The sequence below is a fragment of the Anastrepha obliqua genome, chromosome 4, assembly GCF_027943255.1.
Source record: "Anastrepha obliqua isolate idAnaObli1 chromosome 4, idAnaObli1_1.0, whole genome shotgun sequence".
Classification (NCBI taxonomy): Eukaryota; Metazoa; Arthropoda; class Insecta; order Diptera; family Tephritidae; genus Anastrepha; species Anastrepha obliqua.
Window position 1 is genome coordinate 917,488 of NC_072895.1, and position 13,360 is coordinate 930,847.

The window sequence follows — 13,360 nt, forward strand, 5'->3', positions numbered from 1 at the left end:
GCACGCAAGAAGCCCCTTCTAACCAAGATACAAAGGAGACGGCGAGTAGTCTTAGTGGTCATGGACTCCAAATCAATGGAAATATATCGTCTGGAGCGATGAAACCAAGATAAATCGCATAGGCCCAGATGGTAGAAGGTATGTTCGACGGCCAATCAACCAAGAATTCAATCCTCGCTACGTTTCATGGGTAGTGAAGCATTGTGGAGGATCAATCATGGTATGGGGATGTTTCTGGTGGAATGGTGTTGGCCCAATCCATACGATTGATGGAATTTTAAAATTTTGAGGAAAATTTGCCTGTTATATGGAAGTTTCAACAGGATAATGATCCAAAGCACACGGCAAAGTTGACGAAACAGTTTTTCGACGAAAATTCCATCAATGTTTTGGAATGGCCATCATCCAGTCCGGACTTAAACCCAATAGAGCATCTCTGGGGTGACGTTAAAAAAGCCGTGAGTGCCAAAAATATCCCAAATATGGATGTCCTTTTTGCCGAAGTAAAAACGGCATGGCAAGCAAGACCTGTGGCGCGCTGTCAGAATCTCATTACATCAATGCGCAATCGATGTGAGGCAGTGTTGAAGCAAAAGGGTTATGGAACCAAATACTAACATAATCTTTATGTCGATCTGATAATATGTACATTACTGTTTCTAATTAGTTGCCCTATCCAAATCGTGCATTTCACATGCTTTAAAAAAAATGTATATCTTATATATAAAATAAAGTGAACTTTTTGTGTGTGTTCGCTAACCGGCCGTGTCTTTGCACCGAATTAAACCAAACTTACACACATTGTTAAGTAGGTATTGAAGATGGTTTACCTATAGTTTGGATGCCTATTGGTGGATAGGGCTCGAGATATAGGTCAAAACGTGGACCCGGGTAACCTTCGGATGTGTATGTACAATATGGGTATCAAATGGAAGCTGTTGGTGAATGCTTTAGTTCAGAGTATTTTTCATGCCGCTCCGTGACTAGGGTCTCGAGATAGAGACCAAAACGTGGACCCTAGAATGTGTTTGTACAATATGGATATCAAATTGAAGCTGTTAGTACAAAGTGTTTTTCATGCCGCTCCGTGACTGGGGTCTCGAGACATAGGTCAAAACGTGGACCCGGGTAACGTTTGGTTGTGTATGTACAATATGGGTATCAAATGAAAGCTGTTCATAAGTGCTTTAATATGGGGTAATTTTCATACCTACCTTCCTTTCTGGTAGAATTTTCGGGCGGAATAAAAGTTAGTAGACAAAAAATAAAATTGAACTTAGTCAATCGGCTTATATCAATAAAGTCTTGGAAAAATTTGGCATGAATGGTTGTAATCCAGTTAATACTCCACTTTCAAGTAAATTGGACTATGAAAGTTTAAATTCAGGTGAAATATATAAAGTTGGAATTTGTTGGAATACAAAGAAACAAAACTCGATTGCGGCATCGTCGACTGAAGCTGAGCACACTAAAATAGAATATATATGGTTTAGAGCAGAAAATATATGATTTTCATATTATTTATTTCTTTATTCTTTATTCAAGCGCTTTGACATAAACAATATTTTTTGTTTTTCTATTTGTTTTTGAGTAAATATAAAATATAAATTGAAAATCAGGAAAAAAGAAGATTGTTTTTAAATTTCAAATCAACGCAAATGAATAACTGAGAAACAATCGTCTTTTTTCCTGATCATCCATGAATTTTTCGTGTGCCCAGCGAAGCGGGCCGGGTTTGCTAGTATTTAATAAAGAATTACGATTAAATTGTTTTCCACTAGTTTTTAAGTTTATCATATGTTTAAATAAAATTGGCAAAAAGTTATGAAAATACGTGTTTAAAAGGAAAATGGAAAATTTATTTTGAAATGAGTGTCGTTTCTAATTAGCTGTCAACAGCTGTAAATAACACACTTTGTTCGAAATTACAATTTAATTATTACTTTTCTGTCATGAAAAAAGCTTTTCATATAAAACTACAATATTTCCCGCTCGTGAGAAAGCATCAAACCGCATTCCACAAATTGGTGGAGAGGCATAATGTGCTAAAAAAGTGCAAGGAATCGACCAAGGCCGATGCCGATACCTGCCGTTGAATTGGTCGGACTCTGCTGGGCTGTTTTTTTACCGCGATATAACATTTTTTCATGTTCGTTAGAGTATTTATTGGTATAAATCTTTAGTTCCAACCACAAATTAACAACCAGCCCAAATTAAATTTTACTAAAAAATCAGGAAGGCAAGGCTCATTCCCACTTTTTGCATACGGCAGGAAATGTTGAACTTTTGCACTATTGTGAGAGTGCAACATTTTGAGAACTAAACCCTGCCAGTGTAGTGTAAATCACCGGTCGTCTTCGTTTAACTTATCTAAAGGTAGACCCAGGAAAGATGCTGTTTCGACAGGTTGGGTCCAGAGGGAGGGGGGTGTTAGATGAGTGGGTTTAGAGGGGCATGTGAAAAGGCGGTTAGTGTCGTGCGGGGGCCTTCACATGCAGGGCATATGTTTAGTATGTCGGGGCCAATTCTGGATAAGTAGGAGTTTAACCGATTGCAATATCCAGAATGTAATTGTGCCGGTGTTACGCGGGTCCCGTGGGGAAGTTGGAGCTCTTCGTCTGCTGTAGGTGCTAGTTGGTCTCCGATTACGCGGTGGTCGGGAGCTTAAGAAGGTGGTGATGGGCTCCCGATGAATGTCGTCTTTTGTTTGTGTAAACACTGTTTGGTGCAGTAGTTGTCTGTTCGTTTTGTTCTGGATCTCGTCGGCGTAATTGAGGAGGTGTCTCCTGACGTGCCTGGAAGGCGGCTTTGGCTGAAGTAGGTGGTTGGAGGTGTCGAAAGCCTTCTTCAGGACCAACGCTTCTTGGTTAAGCCCGCGGGTTTCAGTAGTGGGACCACTCTCCCTGCTTTCCACTTGTCAAGGATGATGAGAGTGGCCAAGGACAGATTGAACACCCTTCTGCGATACCCTACTCCCAATGGTCCCAGGTGCTTCAACATCAGCGCGTTCAGTCCATCAATGCCAATGGCTTTTGATGATTTTGATTTGTTGATGGCCCCCTGAACCTCATCACAAGATAAAGTAAGTGGCGCACTGTTGTTCGTCAGTTGTGCAGCCGACTGGTGGCACGATGCTTGGTTCTGTCGGCCGGAGGATGCAGTGTAAAAAGTCGGCTAAAATAGCTTGCGCATCTCTTCGGGTCCAATGAAGTGCAGCCGTTGAAGGTGATAGCCACCTTGTCGTTATGCTTCGTTGGGTTCGACAAGGACCTGAGGGTGGAGCAGAGCTTACTCACACCAGTGGTGAAATTGCAGGTCTTAAGATACTCAACCCATTTGGTCCGCTTATGTTTATCTACCAGTTGCCGGATCTCCAAACTGAGATCCCTTATGCGGGGATCCGCGGGACCAACCTGGCGTAAGTGGTCACGCTCATTTGCTAAAACAACTTCTTCGGTTGGAAAATTAGGATGTATGTCCCTGATCCTTCCAGGAGGGATGACGCGAGCCGCAGCAGCTGTGAGCACTTTGCGGAATGTGCGTTCGCCTACGCGTACATCAGTGACAATGGGAAGAGCGGCGAAGGTGTCCTCGGTAAGTTCCGCGAAGCCGGTCCAATTAGCTTTGTTAAAGTTACTATAAGACCGATGATTCGCGGAAACAAAGTGGGCAGGTCTCTCAATCAAGTGGTCTCATGATAGCGATAGTATAGGTTGCTATTTATCAGACCACCGCTAGCTATTGTTATGTTAGGCGAGTTGTTGCAATTGCCCTCTACCCTGGTAGGGGCGTCGTCATTCGCAGTGCTGAATGTCGAATCGTCTATCTGCTCTGCCAATTGATGTCCCCTACGATCGTTTAGAGGGCTTGAATGCCAAAGATCGTGACGCGCATTGAATTCACCTACAACTAATCGGTTTTCACCTCTGATGAGCGCACCAATATTAGGGTGATATCCAGCCAGTGGTACTGTACACTCTTTGTTGTTGTTGTACCAGCATAATCATTCCCCGTGCATATACAAGGAATGCTGCTGAAGTGACAGTCCTTGGCCGGATATAAATCCGGGTCGTTCCGGTTACGTAGAACCGACTGTCGTGGGAACGGCTGTGCACTCGTCGGCAGCCATGCTGATTTTTTTCTCTACACGAAAAAACATCGAATAACGCTACATGCTGAGAAAAAAACAGGAAAACTTGAATACCCTGGCGCAGAACAGAAAAAAGGCAACATTATAACGAGAAAACGGTTTAAGTATCTAATAACGAAACCTCATTAGAGAAATTGATGTATGCTTTTTTGGACGAAATACAGGTAACCCTCCTATAACGCGGTACTTCTATAGCGCGATTTCGCTACAACGCGGTTTGCGAATTGCGGAATGTTTCTTATAACGCGACTCCTACAACGCGATTTTTAAGCATTTTTTAAATACATATTCTATAAACTGTATTCTATAAACACACAATTATCAAAAATTACTTGTGTATATGTGTATATCTATTATTCGTAGTCTCATAAAGAAATAATAATATGTTTGTATTATACATATGTACATACTAAAAGTGTTTGCTCGGATTTTGAAATAGGACGACCAAGAGCAAAACGTTTGAAGCAAATTATAATAAGCGAGGACGAGGAAGCGGATTTGTAGAAGGTTGAGATTTAAAATCCTCTGAAATATGTAGATTTGAAAATCCGTGTCTATTTTTCCCAGATTTTATTTTCCTTAGTTTTATGTTATTTAAATAAATGAATTGCTTTTTGCTGGTTAATTAAATGAATTAATTTATGTTATTATATTGAAATAGACAAATAGAAAAATATCTTTGAAAAAATAAATTTTTTTTATTCGATGAAAGGTCTAATATAATTAATTCGGCTGAGAAAACTTTAAAATGTTACTTGCGTGATATTGTTTAAGAAAAGGAAAAATGGAGGAAAAAAAAGTTTCCTACAACGCGATTTTCCTACAACGCGGAGTTTTTCAGGAACCAATTAATCGCGTTGTAGGAGGGTTACCTGTAGATGTTTTAATGCATAAAATGAACTGGATTGTAATATTAAAAAAATTATCCGCAATCCCTCCCTGAGAAAACAGATTTAAATTATCCAAAACTGCTTTAAACTAAGAACAGAACAAAAATGTATGAACCTTTTATTTCTTAATAAAACAACAACAATTTAGGAAATTGCCAATACTTTTACTTTATTGGCTCGCAAATTTTACGAATTTTAGTGTTTATATAAACCCCGGGCATATGGGTTATCGCCCAAAACAAACCAATTGCATGGTCTGGACGACCAAATAGTGCATCGTCAGTTGGTGTGTCACCTGTTGTCCAGATTCGCTCCAAATGTGACCATTTTGTTTATTCACACATTTAATCCTCATAACCTAAAGATGAACTTCTAGCAACCCGTACCGTCGACATTTTACTCAGTTGTACCTCTTAACAATATAATTTGCCAGAATGAACTGAATAGAAATTCAAAAAGGTGTGTTTATTTAGTTAGATCGTTTTACGAATAACCCTATCCAAAATTCTGTACACTTAAAATCACTCGTTAATGCGCGATTTTTGGATAATGATTTCAATGTCAATTGTTAAAAATATCAGTTTATCCTCCGTATTAGAACAAGTCAATTATTATTACATAAATGAGTTGTGTGTATTTCAAAATTAAAATTTAATTGTTTTCCATTGGTAAGCAAGCAGAAAAAATAGTTTAATAAAGAAAATATTATTCTAATTTTCGATTGTTTCCAATATGGGCTTATACTTCCTACGATAATATTGCAAAACAACCATTAAAACTGCTCAGTAAATTCATGTTGCTTTTCGCAATATTCAATCACATTTTCCCCAATATGTACTGTTGAGATTACTAAACACTTCAATTAGCCCAAGAAAGCAACTGCTTCATATCAGGATCATTTTCTAAAAAACAAAATAAATGCGCAATAAATAAGTAAAAACACTTTTAGGGTTATAGACAAATGCTTATTTTACCGTAATCTTCTGCTGAAGTTGTAGCAGATGCCGTTTCTTTCTTTTTCTCAGGGATTTTCACTGGCACTTCATCGGCCGGTACCTCGGGTAATGTGACATTTGGTTCTGGTATACCGATAACTTTTTTATCAAACTCTTCTTGTTCCAATTCATCTAATTCGCGCTCAAGGTCTTCATCATCCAAATCAGCGCCTGTATATTAAATTAAATTATAATATAATATATGTGAGCAAATAATTCATTATAATACAAACCAAACGCAACTGGGTTGGAAATAGCATCAGAAATTTCACGCGCAACATCTTGTTGCTCAGCAATATCATCCATCATATCGTGCACATTATCCACATCCCTGGAATAAAGATAATAAACACAACGAGTGAATGAAGACTTTACACAAAAAATTTAAAATACTGTATAAACTAACATATTTTTGTGTGCTGCCTTGAGTGCATCAGCAGCATTTTTCATTGTTGTCAAGACTGCTGTATTCGTATTAGCGCTTTCCAACGCTTCGCGCTGCATTTCAATCGTAGACAAGGTTCCATCAATTTGCTGTAGCTGCTTCTCCAGGCGCTTCTTTTTCTTAAGCGCTTGCAATGCAACTAAAAATATAAGAAAATACGCAATATAAATCACATAGATACACTTGCACATATAAATTATTACAATTATCAGTAACATGGACTCAATTCCCCATCGATATAAACAAGAATTTTTTGAGTATCTCTACGTTTATATGTTCACATAACTGTCCATATACAGCGAAAAGTGAATATCTATAAAACACAAGACTGATAGTTTCTGTGCACCGTGTATTAGACATGGTTGAATGGTATAATTCGCTCATGTCAATTGGATATGTTGTCTTGATCATTTTATTGTTAATATGCACGTACAAACAACACTTTTTTATAACACTCAATATATATTTTTATTGGTTATCAACATTACGCTCTAATGATTGGTAGAAATGGACGAGTCCCGGAATTGAAGATTTGTACGGGCAGTTGTAGCATTATTTAAAGAAAATGAAAGGAAGAAGACAAAAAGAAAGATATTTAATAGTCAACAATGAGTCATTTTCTCCCAGTTGACAACTCGTGAAAGGAGACGGAATTTACATAAATACTAATGAAACGCTATTTTATACCAATAAAAGAATCTCCTTTTCAAGTAAAATACAAAAAGATGCTCACCTCTTTTGTTTTTCGATGCATTTTTCCTGGCAATATTAAGCTCTTCTTCTATCTTAGATTCGAGAAACTCCTGCTTCTTAATAAGCATATTTTCTGTCTCACGAAGTTTCTGTATAGCTTCCCCAGTGGTAGGCGCTACATCTTTCTTCCCACCAAACATTTTTCCAAAGAAACTCATTTTACTACAACTTTATTTTTTATACGCGTTAAAATAAAATTATCAATATCAGACGTTATTTTACTTAATCACACTTTCCGTGTTTTCTTTCTTATTAGAAAAATTGCTTTTCGTTTTGACGTTGGTGCGTCATCATTCGGCGTTGCCGAACGAACTTCCATATAAATATTTTTACTTCGTACTCTTCGACATTTTCAACTTAACGAAAATTTCTCCGATTTTTGAACTTCAAATAATTTATTATAAATAAAAAAAAAGGTTTGCAACGTTTGAATAAGCAGATGAAAAATTGAAGCATTATCAATTTTTCTTTTACGGGCTTGTAATAGGGACGACACAGTATTGACAGCAAAGATGAAGTGATATGAAACTCTTGAATAGGCAGATATGAGTAATATCAAAACTAATTTTTCACATTTTTTTTAATTATACAAATTTTTCCATAAATGCCCACTGCAAATTTAATCTCTCGGCTCCGTTTTAAATGTGAAACAATATGTCGTTAATAACTCACAGACAATTTTTCTATTCCATTCCTAAACTATATATTTAATTTTATAACAAAGAGTCTTATAAGTATTGTAGCCTATCTATTACATAAGTATGCAGTATTAAAAATCAATAAAAGTATTCAAAATTATAAACGTCAAACTGTATACGAGTATGAGAAATGGTTAACACATATTGTATGTATTTAAGCAATGATTTCAATGCGTATATTTCAAATCGAATAAATTTAACAATAAGGAAAATTGAAAAGTTTTAAATCTGCCTAGTAAATTAAATACATATATACCAAAGGAAATTATCTTATCGATTTTTTTATTTTAAGAAATGGATATAATCGATTTTATTGCTTCATGAAATACTCTTTAAAAATGCAGAACTATGCCGCTTTGGTATTGAGATAAATAATTAGTAATGAAAAAATGGAGGTTTTCTCAATGTTTGAATTTTCAAGGCCGCGTTAGTGAATATCCGTCAGATAACTTCTAATAAAGTTTATCGGTAATAAACTGCCGGTTAGCCTCTAACTAAAACAATAACTGGCAGCTGATAGCAGTGAAAATAGTAAAAAAAATTTAGCGATAGCGAAGATTTGCCAATTATATGAATTATCATTTTAAAAAAATGGAGAATTTGGGGCGGCAACAACAGTGGTTGTTGTTGTTGTTGAAGCATACATGTACGGGGAATGCTGCTGGAATGACAGTCCTTGGCTGGATATAATTTCGGGTCGTTCCGATAACGTAGATCCGATTGTGGGAACGAATATTTATAATATGCACCTTTAGCTTTATGATTGTATTGAAATGAAAAATTATCGAGTATTGGATCAGACCATTAATGAATATAGAAATATCGCTCGCGTTATCGATGATTTCTGCACAGAATTACGTATAACCAAAACAAAACTAACACAAAACCAGATTAGCTTTTAAGGAAGTATTTGAATAGTTTAATTAAGAAGTATGGCCAATCGCACAGTAAAAGAGGCGAAAAATATTCATGGAACAAATCCGCAATATCTTGTTGAAAAAATTATACGTTCCCGCATATACGATTCTAAGTACTGGAAAGAGCAATGTTTTGCACTCACTGCCGAGCTGTTGGTTGATAAAGCTATGGAGCTGCGATTCATCGGTGGTGTTTACGGCGGGAATATAAAACCGACTCAATTCCTTTGCCTTACGCTTAAAATGCTTCAGATTCAACCTGAAAAAGATATTGTTGTAGAATTTATCAAAAATGAAGAATTCAAATACGTAAGGGCCCTAGGCGCTTTTTATTTACGGTAATTTAAATTGAATTTATTTCGTAGAAGGTGTCTTAATTTCTTCTTTTCTAACAGTCTCACGGGGAGCGCACTAGATTGTTATAAGTATTTGGAACCTTTGTATAATGACAATCGTAAACTTCGACGTCAGAATAGGGCTGGGCAGTACGAAATAGTTCACATGGATGATTTTATAGATGAGTTGCTCCGAAGTGACCGCGTTTGTGACATTATTCTTCCGCGAATACAAAAACGTGCTGTACTTGAGGAAAATAATGAACTTGAACCTAAATTATCTGTTCTTGATGAGGACTTAGATGATGATATGGCCAGCGATGATGATGGTGGTGGCGAACGTGACGATGAAAAAAATAAATCGTTTCTATCCAAGAAAAGATCTCGCAAAGATCATTCCCGTTCACGTAGTCCATCTGTTCCGCGGGAACAAAGAGGCGGACGTATTCGCGATTATGATACTGAGTTGGAGGACTATAATCGTCAACGTGAACGTGATCGTGAAAGGGATCGCCACGGTGTTAGTTCGACTTCAAGTAGTAATCGCCACTGGGAAGACCGTAGTGGTGGCGGAAGCTCTAGTTATCGTGGTATACGCGATGATTATAGAGAAGACTATAGACGAGAAGATTACAGAGAACGACGTTATGATAATCGCGACTCACGCAATGAGCGGGAAAGAAGGCGACATTAACTATACAGAAAATCTAACAAAATTAAAAAACAAAAATAAACTTTTATTGCTTATAAATTGTATTAATTTTCCTTACATTCGTATTACTTACATAGATGTGGTATGTTTTATAGTCATCAGATGGTTAGGCCATAAAATGGAAAAGTTTTTGTTGGTAAAGGGTTGAAAGTTGGATAGCAAGTTTGTTTTATATTTGTTTTAACCATTTCGGTTTTTGTAGAGTTGATATTCAGTTCACTCCCTTGGAGTAGTTATCCACCATGTAGAGAGCGTTTTGTAACAGTTCGCTCAGAGCTTCGAGATGCTTTCTTGACGCTGGTAATGCAATAGCATAAGCGTAAACGCCAGTATTTTGCAAATTTAAGAGTAGAGTACTTACAGTGACATTTAAAACAAGCAGGGAGAGGATCCCACCTCATGAAGTGGGGCAATGGTTCATTCCTCAATAATAAGCAGCACTCATTTTACCAGTGACCAATCCAGACCCGCCTGAGGCAGAACCCTGACAGCAGCATCAGGGTAGATGTTGTTGAAAACTTCTTCTATACCGGGAAAGAGACCTAGCGAAAATTCTTTAAAATCATCCGATGAGATGCAATTTCGGTAGATTTTTTTTTGTGATGAATTTTGAGGTGAGGCTTATCGGTTTATAATCCTTTGGCTTCATATCCTTTTCAGCCACATTTTGGAGCGAAACCACTCTCACCATAGGAAGCCTTATAGATATTTGTGAAAAGGGGACTTAGAAGCAGAAAATATGTCATCTAGTACTAGCCTGGAGAATTGTACGGATGGAAAGACCTAATCACCCATTCTACCTTTGAGTGACTTATGATACCCCCGTAGAAATTCCAGGTCCTCAAGTTAAGAGTGTTCGAGCCAAGGTCTTTTGTTAACACAGGAAAATAGGCGCTCATTAGGACGTCTAGCATTTCGTTCCCACGACAGTCGGTTCTACGTTACTGGAACGACTCGGATTTATATCCGGCCAAGGACTGTCACTTCAGCAGCATTCCCCATATTTGTATGGGGAATGTTTATGCTGCTACAACAACAACAACAACGTGTAGCATTTCGTTGCATAAGAGGTGATCATATTTAATATAATCGATTTCCTTCAGAGTGTCCTTCGATGTTTCTGCAGAAGTCTTTTCAAGATTGTCTTTAGACCCTTCTGGCTGATTTATTGAAGATTTTGAGGGAATCCTTATAGGCTTGCCAAGAACCGGTTATTTTAGGCACATGAAACAATTTCCTGATATCCTTCCTCAAGGCGGTAATCTCCGGATTCCACCAGGGTGATTTTCTCTTGCCTTTAGCACCAGATGTTTTAATAGTGGAGTTACATATTTTGGTGACAAAGTTTATCACCTCATCAATTTTAAACTTTGAGTCATGCTTCTTAACCGGGCCTGAGCGTACGGCGCAAAGCGTGTTTGTGGAGTGAGGCTGACAGGGACGTTTTGTATTTTGCTTGGTGCGCCCTCCTCCGATTTCTCAAAGAGAGTTAAAAAAATATAGAGATGGTAAAAAAGCCCTTCGGAAGCATTCCAGTTATTGATATTATCCGAGAAATCGCCGTTGCACCTAGGATTTACTCTCTGTTAGTTATAACAAACGAGGACGCATTACCACATTTGCTTAAAATTCTAAATAGAGACAAATCATTGAGCGAACTTCGTCGGAGGAAAGACCGCTGTCAAAATGAGAACACTTTGCAGTCTATCAGACTGCACACAACTAAGACGACGACGAAGTTCGTCTAATGAAACTCGTCGAGAATAGGTTTATGTACATATTTTTAACTAGCGCCAGCTCAGGCAAATTCCAACATTTAACGTAAGAATTAATTTCCGAATATTCTCACATGATTGACTTTTAATTCATATATTGAAACTCTTTTTGATTCTTCTCTTTATATACATGCTCATGGGTGTCTGTTAGTCCTTTATCGCAAAAAAAAAAAAATCATTAAAAAATCAACGTGACATACATCCATACATATGATACAAATGTAGCTGTGATCGGTGTGTTTTTGTCAGTGCTAAACCAGAGCAAAAATGGCAAAAATAAAAAGCATCGTGAAACTAAAAGATCCAATAGATTGTGAAATTTTTTGGCAGAATCCGGTAATAGTTTTGTTTGTGAAAACCACGTGGTTTTTTACTTCTCGGAATTTTCCCCTGAAAAGTGAACGTAGAGAGTTTTCTTACCGCAAAAGTGCCTGAGGTAAGCCGCAAAAAAGGTGATGCGATGACGTTCTCAACGCCTTCGGCATCGAGCTCAGCAGACGATTTTGAGGAAATCTGCGAAAGACTAAAAATAAAGGTCAAACCGGGAGGAAGAAGAATGAGATAAACAAACTGAAAACAGTCAAAAAGTTATCTCGTAAAGAAGAACCACTTCGATGAAAGAAGATACGGAATTCCCGGTACTGGTTGAGAATAACAACATGATCGACTCTAATGAAGTCCTTGACCCAAAAGAAATACAGCTCACTTGTCTAGAGGGGTGCAATTGCCAATCAGTCTTCTGTGAAGCCTGAAATGAAAATACATGTAGGAAATTTATTAACTTTGATAAAAAAAATAGACCAGATGGCTATGGGTGAGTAGCCATAGCCCTGAAAAAACAAATTCAATTCAAGAGCATTACGTTCTCTTCTAATCTTGATATAATTGTTGCAAAAACGGTTAATTTAAACCCAAATTTTGTAGTTCGTGCGTTCTACTTCCCTCCAAGCCTGCACTTAAATGATTTTGCGACAGAAGTCAAAAGGTTGTTTCAGTTTCTAAACGGTTCTAGAAATTTGTTCATTTGTGGTGATTTCAACGCCAGGTCGACTGTGTGCGGTGGCATGTTGCTTATGAGGTACCACCTGCTGAAAGATCTCTTTGGCTTACTGCTAAAGAAGCTTGGAAATTAAAGCAAACTAATCCTAGCATTTACAAAATGATAGCTTTGTTTTCAAAAAGTTTAAAGATATTCTTGTGAATACCACTTAAAATTTGGTGGTGATAGATGACTCCTTGTCTTGAGCTAAAAGTAAAGTTTCTAATCAAGAAATTAAAGCTATTTTTGCTGAAAAAATGGATGAACTTAAGCGCGGTGATGTTGGTCTTCTGATCTTCAACTAATACGTCTGGAGAACCTTCTCCACTTTTGGTGAGTTGTGGGCTTTGCTTAAGGCCTTAGATATTGCGAAAGATGCAGGAAGTAAGATGTGTATTTTTACTGATAGTCTGAATTCATGTCTGCTGCTCAAGAAAGCAAGCTCCCACAACTGTTGTGTCACTCTTTTTAAACAAAAGTTAGATGAATGGTTTTCATAGTGTTCGGGTGATTTGGTCAGCTGGACAAGTTCTTATTCGAATAAATGAAAAACCGATGCTATTGCAAAAAAGCACCAATAACACTGATCTTTGTATGTGTGGTGAAATTAACTCTTTAACTGTCCACTCCTTGATCACATCAGAACAAACT

At 37.5% G+C, this 13,360-nt stretch overlaps 2 protein-coding genes across 2 annotated transcripts; one reads left to right on the top strand and one right to left on the bottom strand.

Moving 5' to 3' along the window:
* Positions 1-5,475: 5,475 nt before the first annotated feature.
* On the bottom strand, positions 5,476-7,514 carry LOC129246300 (charged multivesicular body protein 4b). The gene is made up of 5 exons (XM_054884998.1): positions 7,214-7,514; positions 6,442-6,619; positions 6,269-6,366; positions 6,015-6,206; positions 5,476-5,942 (listed from the first exon to the last, which is right to left on the bottom strand). The coding sequence occupies exons 1-5, from the start codon at positions 7,389-7,391 to the stop codon at positions 5,899-5,901; spliced, it is 690 nt and encodes a 229-aa protein (XP_054740973.1). The 5' UTR covers positions 7,392-7,514; the 3' UTR covers positions 5,476-5,898.
* Positions 7,515-8,796: 1,282 nt separating this feature from the next.
* LOC129246301 (pre-mRNA-splicing factor 38) lies at positions 8,797-9,934 on the top strand. The gene is made up of 2 exons (XM_054884999.1): positions 8,797-9,186; positions 9,244-9,934. The coding sequence occupies exons 1-2, from the start codon at positions 8,864-8,866 to the stop codon at positions 9,875-9,877; spliced, it is 957 nt and encodes a 318-aa protein (XP_054740974.1). The 5' UTR covers positions 8,797-8,863; the 3' UTR covers positions 9,878-9,934.
* The last annotated feature ends 3,426 nt before the right edge of the window (positions 9,935-13,360 follow it).